The 18289-nt window shown below is 34.2% G+C and overlaps 1 protein-coding gene across 1 annotated transcript in view; it reads left to right on the plus strand.

Moving 5' to 3' along the window:
• PKHD1L1 (PKHD1 like 1) overlaps positions 1–18289 on the plus strand; it is a 180183-nt gene that overhangs the window by 63646 nt on the left and 98248 nt on the right. The window contains 11 exon segments of the mRNA XM_063669026.1: positions 1680–1827; positions 3594–3748; positions 5926–6048; positions 6518–6623; positions 9710–9820; positions 11776–11940; positions 12924–13045; positions 14913–15045; positions 15481–15676; positions 17194–17336; positions 17759–17863. Of these exon segments, the coding sequence (XP_063525096.1) occupies positions 1680–1827; positions 3594–3748; positions 5926–6048; positions 6518–6623; positions 9710–9820; positions 11776–11940; positions 12924–13045; positions 14913–15045; positions 15481–15676; positions 17194–17336; positions 17759–17863 (1507 nt within the window).

Genomic DNA, 18289 nt, shown 5'->3' on the forward strand with positions numbered 1-18289 from the left:
TGCATTGGAACCTTTGTCAAAAATCATATTTGTGCGGGCATATTTCTGAGTTTTCTATTCTTTCCATTGGTCTATGTGTCAGTCCTTCCACCAATACCACACATTTTTGACTATTGTATCTGAATAGTTAGACTTAACATTGAGTAGAGTGATTCTTCTCACTTTATTTTTCTTGTGCAAAATTGTTTTAGCTATTCTAGGTCCTGTGCCTTCCCATATAAATTTTAAAATAAGATTGTTTATGTCTACAAAAAAACCTTGCTGGTATTTTGACAATAATTACCTTAAATCTATAGACTGTTTTGGAGAGAATTGGCACCATTGTGATACTGAGTCTTCCAATCCATGAACACAGTGTGTTTCTCCATTTATTTGTCTTCTTTGTGCTTTACCAGCATATTTAGGTCTTCATTTATTACATTTATCAGCATTTTGCAATTTTCAGTTCAGGTCTAGTACATGTTTTGTGAGATTTATAAATGTGTTTCATTTTCTTCGAGCAGTTGTAAATGGTCTTGTGTTTTTAAATTCAATTTCCACATGTTCATTATTTGTATATAGAAATGTAATTGATTTTTGTGTCTTTATCTTGTATCTTATAACCTTGCTGAATTCAACACATTTTTACAAAGTAGATACACTCATGTAATCACACCCAGATCAAGATAATCATTAGCTCCCCAAGTACCTTCCTTGAACCACTCTTCTTTCTTAAACTCACTCCTCACCCCAATAACCACTCTTTTGACATCTACTACCATGAATTATTTTCGATTGTTCTTAAACTTCATATCAATAGAATCATACAGTGTGTACTCCTTTGAATCTAGCTTCTTTCATTCAATTTTTTGAGATTCACATTGCATACACTGTAGTTTCATTCTGTTTGATTGCTGTACATTTTTCCATAGTATAAATATACCATAATTTATCCATTCTATTGAACAACTTTTGCATTATTTCCAGCTTGGGGCTATTATGAATATAGCTGCTAGCAACCTTCTTGCTTACGTCTTTTAGCACTAATGTTTATTCATTCTGTGGTCTAGAAGGCTTATCATTTTAAATTTTACAGTAGTAACAGGTAACTATAAGGGATCAGAAACAGGAGAATATAATTTTCACTATTAGGGTTACAATCTATGAATTTCTACAGCATGTGCTGCTTCTGTCAATTGATTAGCACTGAACATTAAACAAGTATTTGTTTTTTAGCCTGGGTCAGCCACTGTATAAATCATAAACTTTCTTAAATTGTTGGTTAACTTTTCAAGACTCCATGTACTATTTTTTAAAAAATCGTTTTAGTTTTTTAATAGCCAAGACAACATCTCATGCTCCTTTGCCTCTCTGCAGTGATTAGCACTGTACCTTGAACAGAGTGCCTGCTCAATAAATATTTGTTCCTTGAGTGATGGAGGGTGCATTCTGAATTAATGAGGTATTACTGCAGTTCCAGCTGATTGCTGCACAGATGACTGAGTTGACTTTGGCCTCATTATTGCAGCTATATAGGTATGGCCTGTGTTGATTTTTGTGACACTCCTTAATGTTCTGAAGAATCCTGAATACATGAGGCTCATTTATGTCATGTCACAGGATTGTACCATGATGAAATAGAAATCATGTAAGCCATTGTTAAGTTTAATCATTTTATCAATATTTATTTTGGAAATTAGATAATCACACATGAGACAGAGAACGAGTTTGTCTACAGAGGAAATAATTGGCCAGGCGAGTCAAAAATTCGTATTCAAAGAATTCAAGCTGCATCTCCACCTCTAAGTGGCAGCTTTGACATTCAAGCTTATGGACATATTCTCAAAGGTATATGAAAAAAGTTTAAAATATTGGTGTATACACACACACATATGTATAACATTATAAAGTGTTAAATGTTGTTTAACTTGAGAATTACTACTTATTGATACATGCAAATATATTAATTATTTATTTGATATATAAGTAAATATGTGATATATTAAAGTCACACATGCATATATATTAATATATGCCCTATTAGGGTCAATTAATAGCCAATCATAATGTTGTTTCAAATCCTTCTTTTCAATAGATTAGGAGATAATTCACCCATCCAAAGCTAACATCATTTATTTTGATTGTTTTCCCTTAAAAATAATATTTTTAAAAGTCTACAAAAATTTATAACAATTTTTTATAGCCATTTTTTAAGGCAGTTGAAATTATGACTTTCATAAGTCAAAACTTTCTATAATACATGCATTTTAAAAAATAAGCACTCATTACTTACTGTGGTAGCCACAAACAATAACAATAATATTAAAATAGAAAAATTGAGAATTGGAATATGATTTTAAAAGGCATCTATAATTGAATTATCTAAGTCTGTGCTGTTCAATATGGTAGCCATAAGTCATATGTGGCTACTGAGCACTTAAAATGTGACTAGTGCCACATGTCAAAATATAACATTTGAATATAAGGGATTATATGCAATTTATTACTATTAAAATATTTTACCTGGTTTTGTTTTCTTTCTAAAATATAGCTACCAGAAAATATACAATTGTGTATGTGGTTCACATTATTTATCAGTTGGACAGGACTAATCTAGACAACTATAATAAATATTTTGGTGTACTCCTTTTTAGTAGTATTTCTCTTATAATTTACATAATTGAGAGTATGTCAGTAATATGAAGCTAAACTATTCAGGGCAAGTGACATTTTTATGTTTTTGTCACTGCTTTATCCACTATGCTGGTGACATTCTCAACTGTTTGTTTCTCTTTTATATTCATGACTTATAGGTTATCAGTATTTTCAAAGACATACAAATTAACATTGTTATTAATTTAATCAAAATTGATTTAAAAAATAAAAGTATTTCTATATTAAAAGATCATTTTAACACTCAATATCCTCTGACACTAAAAGGATTTTATTTTTAATATCAAAATGAATTATATGAAAACATCAACTGATATTTGATATTTGTGAATTGATATTAAAAATATTTGATCCAAGGCCACAGTTTGAGGTACATTACTCATATAATTTTTAAAAATAATTATTTATTATTATTTTGAAATGGATAAAATTGTATATATTTTATTTCCAGGAAAGATATAAATTCTTGGCATAAGTAGAATGCAAATTTTATTTTTACTATATTGGAGAGAGACATAGAGTTTGCAAATGATAATACATAGTACACATTTCATGTACTTTAAAGATGAAATTGGTTTGTGAATGTAATTTATTTTATTATTATTATTTTTTTGAGACGGAGTCTTGCTGTCACCAAGGCTGGAGTGCAGTGGCGTGATCTTGGACACTACAACCTCCGCCTCCCGGGTTCAAGTGGTTCCCCTGCCTCAGCCTCCTGAATAGCTGGGATTACAGGCACGCACCACCATGCCCAGCTAATTTTTGTATTTTTAGTAGAGATGGGGTTTTACCATGTTGGCCAGGCTGATCTCAAACTCCTGACCTCAGGTGGCCCACCCGCTTTGGCCTCTCAAACTGCTGAGATTACAGACGTGAGCCACCACATCCAGCCAGTTTATGAATTGTGACTCCTGCTGTTTGCCACCCCTCTGTGAGTGCAGGCCTCCCCGCTGCTGTGTCAGCTGCAGATCTGCAGTTTGCACTCCAGAGTCTGGAGGGAATGGGAAGAATCTCAGTTACACGAGAGGGAACGTGTGCTGGCTATGCGTGGAACATCAAGTGGAGAAGCACCTGTGGAAAGCAGAATCTTCTACAGGTTCCCTCATTTGGCTTGGCTTCTCTTTTCTTCTATGTGCTGCTTGCTTATTTGGACCCTGCCTTATTCCAAAAAGAACTGGAGGCTATGTATATTATAAAAATGCAAACCACAAACTAAAATTTCTTTAAAAGGAAATTAAGGAGAAGGTTTTTTTTTTGTTCTAAATTAAGCTGATTCAGTGTTCTCTTTCATGGAGAATAGCTGTTGGTACTTTACTCCATATCCCATTTAGAAAAAGTCCAGAAATGTGTGTGTTAGAATCCCCTTGACAGGGGCAGGTGGAGCACAGTCATGACGGGTCTCAGAACTAAACCGAACTAAATCCAGATGTATGCTAAGGGGGTCCCAAAGAGAATCAGCCTCACTATCATTCTACTACGAGAGCTATATTTTGGGGCCTTGGATACTTTTGTGGTTATGAAGATGATTTTTCCAAGTTCATAAGGGAGTAATGCCTTAGGCTGTCATCTAATTATGTTTCTTTAGTTAGAAGGAAGAAGAGAATGGGGGAAAGGAGTCAGGCCCAGAGTATGTGAAGGAGAGGAGTCTAGGGACCCAGATTGTCAAACATTAAAAAGATGATGCTTTCAGCCAGGCACAGTGGCTCATGCCTGTAATCCCAGCATTTTGGGAGGCTGAGGCAGGTGGATCACAGGAGTTCGAGATGAGCCTGACCAACATGGTGAAATCCTGTTTCTACTAAAAATACAAAATTAGCTGGACGTGGTAGTGCATGCCTGTAATTCCAGCTACTTGGGAGGCTGAGGCAGGAGAATGGCTTGAACCTGGTAGGTGGAGATTGCAGTGAGCTGAGATTGTGCCATTGCCATTGCACTCCAGCCTGGGCAACAAGAGCAAAATTCCATCTCAAAAAAAAAAAAAATGCTTTCTAGTGATGATGAGAGTGCAAGGAAATAGTTTCTTCTATGCAATGTTGGTGAGAATAAAAATTAGGACAACCTTTTGGGAAGATAACTTAGTAGTATCTTAATACGGAGACCTTATGATTCATCACTATCACTTACATAACTCTATCCTGCTGAAATAATAAGATAAATGTGAAATGATATAGGCACAAAGGTAGTCACTGCAGCATTATTTGTAAAAGTAAAACCTAGAAACCTAAATCCCCATCAATAGCAGAAAGATTGGTGTAACTTTCACATTGAATACTATGCAGCTATGTGTAGACCCACATATATTTACCTGGAAAGAAATTCATGACATAAAGAGGAAAAAAATGCAGAACTCTACTTATGAAATCATTTGGGGAAGGAGAGGAAGTGGAGAAGATAAGGAAGTGGGGGCAAAAACAACTATGTAAACATAGAAAACAAGTCTGTATGGTTGTGCAAAATAGTAATAGTCATAAGGATATGGGGGTTATTTTAAAGGAAATACATGGCTGGGAACTGAAATTAGAAAACTCCACGATGAAGATAGGTCTAGTGACTGACCTCCCTTGGTGTCTCTGCTGGTGTCTGTGCATCTACTCTCTTCCATCTTTTCTAATCAGTCCCTCTGCTTATTCATTGTTTCTGTTCCATATCATTTGGCTCACACATGGCCCAGCATGGAGACTCCTATCTCTTTGCTAGTCCCTGAATACATCAGAAGGTTGCCATATTTGCAGAGGAATTTTGTAAAGAACAAATTGTATGTACTGATTTGACTTGGCTTTATTTTTACCATTGGAAGAACATATAATTCCAAAATTGGGTAAAAAACCAGGGTAAAGGTAAAAAATGATACAAGGAAAAGTTGACTCTCGGATAGAAAGATGACTCAATTTTTCAATTATTTAAGAATAATTTATCAGTTATCATATTCAGAAAAAGCATAGGACATTTTGAGAAAATCAAGTTTAGTAGATTCATTTTCTTTAGATTTATTTTTTAATTATAAAAATTCAAGTTAATTTTAGTTTTAATTCAAGTTGTAATTGATGCAATGTATGATAATGCAATGGTCTTAATTTTTTTTTCTTGGATAGGTTATGTTCATTTTTGAAGAGGCTTCTTTTATTTAAAAAAAGTGACTACAATAGTTTTGAATTTTATTTTATGTCCTTTGACTTTTATTCACCTTTGCCTATGCTGAAATTTAAAATGAAAAACTAGTGTTGTCATAATTTGTTATAACCTTTCTAGTAAAATAATTGTGTGTAAAAATAGATTAATGATTCCAACATTATTGGAGAAAAGGCTAATATGACAGTTACAAGGATAAAGGAAGGTGGCTTATTCAGACAACATGTACTTGGAGACCTACTTCGTACACCCAGTCAACAGCCACAGGTATTTTTGAAACTTTTCTCATGATGCTTAATGTAATTTTAATAGTATAACTAGTTTGTAATATGTTAAAGACCTGGTGAAACAGGAGGTTTGACTTCTGTATTTCATGGGAACATTTGTCTTAACATTGATCAACTTGATAACATTATTTTATGACTTTTGGGAAAATTATCTTCCTTATGAAAAAATAGTAGATTTTTTTAGCTCTACTATGCCAGAATTTGAAAATAGAGGAATCTTTCCTTCAGTCTTTACAGCAGCTCTGTAAATATGCAGAAATTAAAGTGTAAAGAGATTAGGTGACTTTCCCAAGGGCAAAAATGAATGAAATATCAAAGTACAAAAAATATAGACTAATTTCAGTAAATTAGCAAACCAACACAATTCCATCACTTTTGTTAAAACCTATTCATATTGTACTGCTGCCTCTTTGCCCCTGTTCTGTAGCTTCTTGTTTCTTTACTTGAAGGTTGAAGTCTATGTCAACGGAATTCCAGCTAAATGTTCAGGTGACTGTGGATTTACATGGGATTCCGACATTACTCCTCTAGTCTTGGCGACAAGCCCTTCTCAAGGTAACTTCCTGATTTTTAACCTATACTTGGGTATGAAAGATAACCAGCAAAATGTAAACTCTGATAATGACTTTTAAAACTATGTTTCTACTAGTGTCACTGTTTGCTAAAGCAAGCAAACAGTTCTACATTGTGAAAATTAAAAACCCTATCAGAGAAAAAAGCTATGGAAAGGGCACTAATTATTTATTTTTGAAAAAAAAATTTCTTTTGAAGCTGAAATCTTGCCTTTGAAGTAGAGGATTTACTAATCTTAAAGTTCTCTAGTTTCACCAGTTAGACTCAGTCTCTAAAATTTCACTTGGGCATTGAGGAACTTTTGTTCAACTGTACCAGCTGGGGTATTAAGTGGAGTCTTTTATTCTATGAGACCACTTCCTCTAGGAGAGTTAGTATTAAAAGGCTAGTAACAAGACATCTGCTGTTTCATAAAAGAATATAATTGTGTCCTAGATTTGAGAATAAGAGATATAAAAATTATTGCCAGGAACTCAATCTATGGAACACATTATGCCATTTCTTCATAAATGGTATTATTGCTTCAAAAATGTGATTATGCTTTGTGTCTGAGCAACTAAGGACTGAAATAAAACAGCAGAAATAAGGATAGTAAGGGATGGCTTTTTTTCAATCAGAAAAATAAACTCAGATGCTATAGTTACATATTTAGTCTTGATGGATAGTAGGAAAATTCGCCAACTAATTTTATATTGGTACCTCCCAAAAAATTATTAAAATTTTAAAAATAGTGCATTTTTGTGTTGAAATAATATATTCTTCAGACTTTTTAAAATAGTGATAATACTAACTTTGGGATAATTCATGTTACATGGGGTTAAAACTCTCAAGAATAAGGATTTGATGAACTTTAATTTGGTTACAGTCCTTTGGTATCCTTATGTTTATATCCACTCTTGCATTTTGTAATGAATTCTCACTTTTTTTTTTTTTTTTTTTTTTTTTGAGACTGAGTCTTGCTGTCACCAGGCTGGAGTGCAGTAGTGCGATCTCAGCTCACTGCAACCTCCACCTCCCGGGTTCAAGCGATTCTCCCACCTCAGCCTCCCAAGTAGCTGGGACTACAGGTGCATACCACCACACCCAGATAATTTTTGTATTTTTAGTAGAGGCAGAGTTTTACCATGTTGGCCAGGATGGTTGAATTCCCACTTTTACATGCACTTCCTGAAAAACTATTTCTTACCCAATATAACAATCTGAATTGCCTTTTGCCACATTTGGATCATTTTTTAAATTGTGAAAATTTAAGCATAAAGAAAACTACAAAAATACACATATTTTTCACTGAAAATTAACAGTTGTTAACATTGTGTCATATTTACTTCCAATCATCAATTTAAGAAAGAAATATTATAGGAACAGCTAAATTTCTCTTTAAGCACCATCCCTAGACCTAGTCCCCTACGTAACTCTCGAGGGGCAATCACAGTAATTAATTATTGTGTGTGTATTCTTCCATGACATTTTAAATACCTTTTGTATACAACGCACACACACACACAAACACACACACACACAGTAATTTTGCCAGTTTTGTAAGCTTACAAATGAAATATTACAATGTAAATGTTATTTTGCATATTACTATTGTCATTCAGAATTCATTTTGAGATATATTTATGTGGTTTTATGTACACTTAATCAATCACCTTAAAGTATTTCATGAGTACACCAACTTACTAGTTCCTCTATTGGTGGACATTTAGATTATTTACAAGTTTTCACTTTTACCAATAAGACTATATTGAACTATCTTGTATAAACCTCCTATTGCATGCGTGTTAGAGCTTCTTTCGAGTATATACCCAGACGTGGTATTACTGGATAACAATTGGTTGTATGAGTATTCAGTTTACTAGATGACCAAATTGCTCTCCCAAGTGGCTATACTACCAGCAAATATAATAGCAACATATCCCCTACATCCTTGCCAATATTGGAAGTGATCGGCTTCCTAATTTTAACTATTCTGATGGGTGAAAGTTATCACTTTTTAGAAATTTTTCTATTCCCTTATTAGTAATGCACATGAGCATCTTCTCATATGTTTCTTGGACATTCAGATTATTTCTTCTGCAAAGTGTTAGCATCCTTTTTCCCTTTTTTATTGAATTGTCTTTTTAAAATTTACTTGTAACCATTTACTATATTTTATGTTTACCAATCCTTTGCACGTGGCTTCTCTCAGTATATTAGCTGTGCTAATGTGCTTACAAAAACATTTAAGTCATTGATTTATTCTAGGTTATTTATTTATTCCATTATGGTCAACCCCATGACTTCGTGTATCATATTTGAGAAATCCATCTCTACCTCAAAGTCATCAAGATATTTGATTATATTTACCTATAAAATGTTTGAGTTTTGTTTTTTGTTCTTAGCTATTTGAATCTATGTAGACTCTATATTGTGCATGGTGTTACATAAGTAGGGTGATCATATATATATGATTTGTTACAGTTAGATATGTAATATGTATCTATCTATCTATCTATCTATCTATCTATAATTCGTTGATCAAACCTGGACACTTTTGAGAGGGAATGAAAGAACCTAAAGTTTAAGACGCTGGAACACAGGTGTAAACCAGAACTGTCTCAGGCACTTTGAGATGTGTATCACCATAAACAGAGGAATCTTATTTTCTTTTCAAATGGGGAGTGTCCATACCACTAATTGTGTGGTTTATCCTTTCCTCATGAATTTGCAATGGCAAGTCCATCATATACTAAGTTACCATATAGAGATGTCTACTTAATTTCTTTGTTATGAGAATAATTTGTTTCTTTATCTTATGCCATATTTTCAATCAGATAATTCTTTCCACTAGTCTCTGTCAACACACAGATTCAAAATATGAACAGATATAGAGTAATTCAATGGAAATAATGGAAATAAAATGCTGTTGACAAATAAATGTGGATTTTTCTCCCTGCTCTCCTGTTAGGCTTATTGTTTATATCTTTTGAAGATAGACTTATTTTTATTTGAGAAATGTCTGATTTCATAACAACAGGTTTTATTTTTATAACTTTAGCATTGTTATTTAAATTGATCATTTTTAGGGTCCTATGAAGAAGGCACAATTCTAACCATAGTGGGTTCTGGATTTTCTCCTAGTTCAGCTGTATCAGTCTCAGTTGGACCAGTAGGTTGTTCTCTTCTGTCTGTGGATGGTAGGTCCTTTTAAAAACTATTAAGCCTAATTGTTCTTCTCTAAGATAAAGTGGAAGCAAAGGGCAGTATTACAATTATCTTGATCATGTACAATTATCATGATCCAGTATTACAATTATCATGATCCCTATGGGGTCACGAAATTGGCAACCTGGTCTATATAATGCCTTATCTTTGATTATGACCACAGATTATTTCACTGTTGTACGGTCTTTATCCTATAACAGTTTAATTTTATCCTTTTTTCCCCCTTCATTTGGAGGTTACATGAAATCTTCCTTGCATCCATGTGTCTCTGGGACACAAAAATGTATGAAATGCCTCTCTTGTGTTCCATGGTCCTGTCTGCCCATGTTTTGACAATCCCATGCAGGAAGAGGACCTGGCCATCTCCTGACTTCCAGTCCCATTTAACCTCTCTCCATTAATGTAGAATTTAAAGATCATTCAAATTTTTTTAACATCTTGAAATAGTGAAGGCCATAGTTATTTATTTCCCTAAAAGTTGTCTTTCATAATTCTAGGAGATTTTTCTTAACTTAAATCAATTGAAATTACATAAGTAAATTCATTTACCAAATCCTTTCGGTTGTTTTTAGTTTAGACCTTTTATGCATTGTTAAGCTCTAATAGTCAATACTGCACCTGTATTATTGATGTTCTAAAGAAAAAGAAAATGTGGTACATATACACCATGGAATACTATGCAGCCATAAAAAAGGATGAGTTCATATCCTTTGCAGGGACATGGATGAAGCTGGAAACCATCATTCTCAGTAAACTAACACAAGAACAGAAAACCAAACACCACATGTTCTCACTCATAAGTGGGAGTTGAACAATGAGAACGAGGGGAACATCACACACCAGGGCCTGTCGAGAGGTTGGGGGCTAGGGGAGGGATAGCACTAGAAGAAATACCTAATGTAGGTGACGGGTTAATGGGTGCAGCAAACCATGACATGTGTATATCTATGTAACAAACCTGCATGTTCTGCACATGTATCCCAGAACTTAAAGTATAATTTTAAAAAAGAGAGAGAAAAATCACTCTTCCCAACTCATGAAATCCTCAATATCAAATTCTCCTATCACCAGTGATAGAAATTATGTTTTCATACATACATCTCTGCTGAGGAATTAAATGGTCACATTTCAAAAAAAAAAAAAAGTAAGAAAATGTTTTCATTTACTTTTTTGGTTTTGTTTTTGGTGTTTTGGTTTTTGTTTTGGTTTCTGTGTTTTTGTTTTTTTGAGATGGAGTCTCACTCTGTTGCCCAGGCTGGAGTACAGTGGCATGATCTCAGCTCACTGCAATCTCTGCCTCCCGAGTTCAAGTGATTCTTCTGCCTCAGCCTGCCAAGTAGCTGAGATTACAGGTGCCTGCCACCACACCCAGCTATTTTTTGTATTTTTAGTAGAGACGGGGTTTCGCCTTGTTGGCCAAGCTGGTCTTGAACTCCTGAACTCAGGTGATCCACCCGCCTCAGCCTTCTAAAGTGCTGGGATTACAGGCGTGAGCCACCGCGCCTGCCCTTCATTTAGTTTTTGATCATCTTTCCTGATAAAACATAGTATTTTGCACAATTTTGGACATAATATGTTTGACCAAAAATTTTAGAATTATTAATATAAATGAGCTTATAAACTAGTTTTTTTTTTTAATTATGACAATAGTCTGTTTTGGGTACAGTAGCATCAGAAGCAGATTGTTTACTTTGCTTTCATTATTGGTTTACCTATTTTCTAGGAGTGTCTGATTCATAGCCTCAGGTAGTTTGTAAGAATTATTCCTCCTAAGATTCCCCCACCCATTAATATATGATTCGTTTTCTTTGGATATACTTCGTGAGATCTAAAAATGAAGGCCAATGTTAGTATTTGCAAGCATAACTTTTATCTCATAAAACTATTTGATTTACCATTTTCTTCATCTTTTTCTTTTTTTCACAAGAAAAAGAGCTCAAGTGCCAGATGCTGAATGGAAGTGCTGGACATGCCCCAGTTGCTGTGTCCGTGGCTGATGTTGGACTAGCACAGAATATAGGGGGTGAAGAGTTCTATTTTGTTTATCAGAGTCAGATCTCACATATCTGGCCTGATTCTGGAAGCATAGCAGGTAACGGTTAATGGTTTAAACAGAGAGAAAATTGCATGCATTTCCATCAGTTCAATGTGCTGTTTCTAGTACAGGGTGAAGGAAGAGGATCCCAAAGCTTCCTCTTATAGAACAAAGGAGAGTCTCCTTTGAGAAGGCACAGTGATTAAATGGCTGACTAATTCTTTTGTTTCTTACAAAGCACAAGTCAGGGTGCTGCTTATACTTACATCTTAGGTTATTGAATTAATATCATCAATTATTACATGTTTCTATAACAAGCACATCAATTATGTCAAGATAAGATTTATTAGTTATTATTCTGCTTACCAGCTGCTTCATTTGTAACCACAGTCTCAGTGGAGCTCCTTGACCCAGACAAAGTTCTGGGAACAAACTGGGGAAAGGAGGGCTAACACAGAGGATGGAAAGAACATAACACATTTTTCCTGTCCTGCTTCATTTCCTTTGTACATTTGTTTGTTTTTTTACCAGGCATAGTTTAGGGTTTTGTGCTTTGATTTTGATCCTTTTGGTATGCTTTTATTTTACATTATTTCATCGCTTATTTTTAAAGTTTAGTTTTCGTTTTACTTAGAGGTATTAAAATTTGAGATTTGGCAAGAGTCTTAATTCACTCTCCTTTTCCACCCACAGAACGGTTGAGTGAATAGAAGCAGCATAATTTTTCGTAGGATGAAGGCACTGTGAAAAATAGCAGATGCTGCTACCAATGCCCCATAGCAAATGTGTGTTGCAAATCTATGTTATTTCATTAAATCACTTAGCCCAGCTCCTTTATGGTTCTGAGCATCAGCACCCAGGCTCAGGTGTGTGGTGGGGATTGTACTCATCTCAAGTCTGGTCCTTGATCTATTGGCCAGTCCATCTCTTGGATCATTAGACTATTCTCCAAAGACAATTTTCAAAAAATTTTACTAACATTTCTTTTTGTTATGATTGAACTGGTTTTGTTGTTGTTTTTGTTTGCTTTTCTTATGAAGGTGGTACTCTACTGACTTTATCTGGATTTGGCTTTAATGAAAATTCAAAGGTATTAGTTGGAAATGAAACCTGCAATGTGATTGAAGGGGATTTGTACAGGATAACCTGCAGGACACCAAAAGTAAGGCCTCTGATTTCAGTCATTTTTTCCTCCTAAGTCTGAAATCTTATAAATTAGGAAACATTCAGTGGAGTGGGGGGTGAAACAAGTGATGTATTTACTTAGGAACTGCAGGGTTTCTATTATGCTCCTTAAAACTTATTTCTTCCACATCTTTCCACTAAGATTCAAAGACAAAATATTATCTCCACATTCAAGATACTTAAAATCATGAAGAAAAGAGACACATAAGCTAATATTAAACAACGTATTTCATTTGAGTTAATAGAAGTAGTAACAAAGTAAACATAAAACACAATGGAGAGAGGGCGTCAGAAACAGTTTCACAGAAAAGTTGATGTCCCATCAGAATTTGAGAATGAATGAGAGTTTACCATGGTAAATTTAAGGATGAAAAAAAATGAGTAGTCTAAAGATTTCAGGAAAGTCAATCTAGAAATTAATAGTTTTCAAAAAGGAATACTTTTTTTCTTTTTTTGAGACGGAGTCTCGCTCTGTCACCAGGCTGTAGTGCAATGGCACAATCTCGGCTCACTGCAACCTCTGCCTCCCGGGTTCAAGCCATTCTCCTGCCTCAGCCTCCCAAGCAGCTGGGACTACAGGCTTGCACCACCACGCCCAGCTAATTTTTATATTTTTAGTAGAGACAGGGTTTCACCATATTGGCCAGGATAATCTCAATCTCTTGACCTCGTGATCCACCCGCCTCGGCCTCCCAAAGTGCTGGGATTACAGGCGTGAGCCATCGCGCCCGGCCGGGAATACATTTTTAAATGTGTTAAAGTTTTAGTTTAAATGTGTTAAAATTTCAGTTTCACAAAAAAAGTAAAGTTCTCTGTGGAATATTGTATCTTAGAATCAATCATTATTCTTTATTTTTAAAACATAGTTTTTTTATTATTATACTTTAAGTTTTAGGGTACATGTGCACAACGTGCAGGTTTGTTACATATATATACAAGTGCCATGTTGGTGTGCTGCACCTATTAACTCATCATTAAACATTAGGTATATCTCCTAATGCTATCCCTTCCCCCTCCCCCCACCCCACAACAGGCCCCAGGGACACAGGAAGGGGAACATAAAACATAGTTTTTAAATTTAAACTTAGACTCTGGTTTCCTTATTACCTGCCAAAATATAATGAATCCTGTCACTGACTTTTTTAAAAAAGTGTAGCAGAATAAATGGGGGTATTATGTATTTGCAATCTGCAGGAAAAATAAATTTGCTTTTTGGACGAAATGATGGAGATGAGAATTGAGGGGATGTGGTAAACTAAAACTTACTTTGTTTACAATATGTCATTCAGTTAAACACTGAGTGTGGATTAAATAAATACTAGATGTGAAAAAATATTTTTCCTAATTGGGAATTGCATGGATGCTATATCTGCAAAAGCATCAAGTGGTTTTCTTAGGGGGTCCAAGTGCTTAGTCTTGGATTCTGGAGCGAGGTCTTCAAAAGATATAATGATGTGATTTGTCAGAGAAGAGAAATAAGAACTATACCTGTCTATTTTAAAAGCAAAAAGTCAAACTTTAGTTTCTAATGCTTTATCAGAGAATCGCTTCTCCAGAACATCTCAACAATATTGTGGAGCCATCAGAAATCCAATAATATAGATGCATTTAAATTGATCATAAAACCCATAAAACTACTATGTCATGTAACTTTATTTTGAGAACTCAACCATGTAACCTATATTTGACACCACAACTTTCTAAATATATGAAAACTGACACTGATCATGACTTTGAAATAAAACATCTTCAGAAGTTTATTCTGAATAATCTATTTCTTTTCAGCCCTTGCATTTCTATAGCTCAACAATTAATATTTTCTAATTTTTTTCCTCTTATTTTAGAAAACTGAGGGTACAGTTGATATTTCAGTTACTACCAATGGATTTCAAGCCACAGCAAGGGATGCTTTTAGTTATAATTGTTTACAGACACCAATTATAACTGATTTTAGTCCAAAAGTACGAACAATACTAGGTAAGAAATTCTTCAATAAGATCGGTCATTTGTCATACGTATAAAAAACATTTCTAGAAAGGCTTTTGAAGCATAGTTTCTTCTGTAGTTTTGTTTCTTAAAGTGAAACCAGTTATAGTTTTATGTGTGTGTATGTTTTATCCTCGATTAATCTATTATTTTATATTGAACATATGCAATAAGGAGAAAAATAGTAAGTTTTTTTTTTTAAAAAGGACTTTGTCATCTTTTTTCCTTTTGAGCAATTGAATGTACATTTCATCCCTTTGTGGCTGCTACCAACTCTTTCATTGTTTTTCCTTTTGCCTCTCAAAGTGTTAGGATTTCCTAAATCCAATGAAAGATGAGAGATGAATTGATTTATTTAATATGCAAATTTCACACTGGATAACAAGTTGAACTTTTTGCATTATTTTTTAAATTTTAAAATACCAGGAGAAGTTAATTTAACAATTAAGGGCTATAATTTTGGAAATGAACTCACACAAAACATGGTGGTGTATGTTGGAGGAAAAACCTGCCAGATTCTTCACTGGAACTTCACAGATATTAGATGCCTTTTGCCCAAGTTGTCTCCTGGAAAACATGATATCTATGTAGAAGTCAGAAACTGGGGTTTTGCATCAACAAGGTATGATAATGAATATAAACTTGATAGAGTTGTGGAACACATGGGACTAGTGGAATTGGGATAGGAAAAGAAGTGGGCATTAACCTTTAGGTGTTAATTGTTCTCTTTACCTTTCTATGTTTTCTTTTGCAAAAGATGCTGAGAATATCTCATACAACTGCAATATGACACATAGTTTTGAGACCAATGCCATTCAGATCAGGTTGTAAAATTCTCTGTACAACTAGGCTTATGTATATGTCACATGATTTCGATTCACTCAGGAAATGCATATCAAGTAGCTTCTAGGGTCTCAGTGCTGCTGGCTGGATTTACAGTGGATTAGAGGGGCATCTCCCCTGCATTAATGGTGCTCACAATTTTCTTGGAGAGAGAGATTTCAAACAGAGGATTACATCAAGAGTTTAATAGTAAGTGTGAAAAATACTGTGAGTTAGAGGTACCAGGTGCAGTAAGAGTCTATAATAGAGAGAGGTAACTTATCCTGAGCATCAGGGAAAGGTTCTCTGAAAAGGTGACAATTAAGCCAAGAAATGGGTAGGAGGTGGCGATCTGAAGGAGATGATGCAGAGAGGCTTTCTCCAACTCTATTTTCTGTAAGGACTTAGCATTTCTTTTTCCCTGAAACTATTTGTTAACTGATAAAATGTTAGTTCTAGTATGAGGAAGTTATTGGTTTGGAATACTTAGAAAAGGAAGATACTGAAATTTTATGGATACAAAAATGCCAATACAGCTAATGTCAGAGTAGAAGGAGAGATGATTGCAGCAAAATCTTGCAAGAAGTAAATGAAGATGAGCAACATTAAACATAAACCTCAGCACTACATCCATCTCTTGGTTTCACAGGGCAGAGCTCACATGGCTTCTGCATTGGCTTGTGCTGTAGCTTGACCATATAATGGGTGAAATTGACCCCATACAAAATTGCACATTCAGATTCAAGAAATAACAAGGTTACTCTGTGGAAGTTAAAAGTTAACACAGTGATTCACGTGAATTTTTCTGCCTCTCTGCAGTTAAGAAGGAAGTTGGGATTTGGAAGTCGAATATGTCATATCAGAAAAGCATTTACATTTTGATGGCCTCTTAGCAGATGCATCATAACCAAGCAAAATAAATTTAAAACTCTCTCATTGAAGTAGTGGGAAGGGAGACCCTGACAAGTTTTCAACAAACATAGAATAATAACTTCAAATTAATTATACAAAACTTTGATTACTCAAATGTGTGAGATTTAATTGGTAGTTTTAAAGCAGAGCTGCCTTTTTGTTTTAGTCTAATGAAAATATAAAATATTTTTAAAAATCTAATGTATTTCTTGTGACCTCAGTTCTCATAAGCATATTTTTCCATAATATTGTAGGATCTTCCATCTCAAATTCTTCTGCCATTAGAATTTTCAGAAATGTAATTTTCATTATTTCCTCTTTCTAAAGAAGTCATATCCTAGCAAGAGTTTAGCAAGATAAATCAGTAGGAAGCTCATTGAAAAATCTATTCATTTTTTTTCTCAGAGACAAATTAAATTCTTCAATACAGTGTGTCTTAGAAGTGACCAGCATGTTTCCACAAAGAGGCTCCTTGTTTGGTGGAACTGAAATTACCATAAGGGGTTTTGGATTCAGCACAATATCAGCTGAGAATACTGTGCTGTTAGGTAAGAGCTTCATTCATAGGAAAGTGATTATCATTTTTCTCAGCTTAAAGGATATACTATAGGTGTTGAGTTATTATGTGAATATTCTAAATCACAGCTTTATTTTTCTAGTAGCATAAAAAAAAGGTTAAGTGTATTTGGTTAAAGTGATAAAGAGAAACTGAATAACTACTTTTTATTTCAATAAATAATTACTGTGTATTTAATGTGTATACAACATATAGAGTGGAGGAGTTGTTCTGCAAATAATTAGTACTCACACATGATTCCTATCAGAAAAGAAGTTCTGAAGATCCTGCTATATAAGGCAGAGTTTTTTTAGGGTCTTGGTTGTTGATGAATTATGCTTCATCTCTATAATTCACAAAAAAATTTGACAAAATGTTTGCTTTTTAAAAATGTCCAGTATTTATTCTTTCTAGGGTCCATCCCTTGCAATGTTACATCATCATCAGAAAATGTCATAAAATGTATTCTTCATTCAACTGGGAATATATTCAGGATTACCAACAATGGGAAAGATTCAGGTATCAACCATTTATATACTATGAAAAAATGGAAGCACTGAAACCTGAAATTAATTTGATTTTTATTTATTTTATATTTCAAATTATTGAGAGACTGAGTATTGTTATTTCTTTTATAATTTGTCAGCAGTAACTGCTTGACATAGAGGGTCACATATAGAGCAAATTAGTGGTAGACTTGAGTCTAGAAGGCCATACTTTGCAATTTCCAACTTCAGGAATTACCATTTGGTTTTGCTCTAGTACAGAAACTCCCAAATTGTTGTAGTTTATTATCAGTCATGGATTTCCAAATGAATATTCCAATTAAAATTGATCATAGCTGTAAAAATATTCTATGTAAGATTTCTAAGCAAATTATTTGTTGACTTTCCAATTTTTTTTTTCAAATTGTCTGTTGATCATTGCTTTTGGAGTTTTGTGACT

This window comes from Pongo pygmaeus, chromosome 7 (genome assembly GCF_028885625.2).
Source record: "Pongo pygmaeus isolate AG05252 chromosome 7, NHGRI_mPonPyg2-v2.0_pri, whole genome shotgun sequence".
Classification (NCBI taxonomy): Eukaryota; Metazoa; Chordata; class Mammalia; order Primates; family Hominidae; genus Pongo; species Pongo pygmaeus.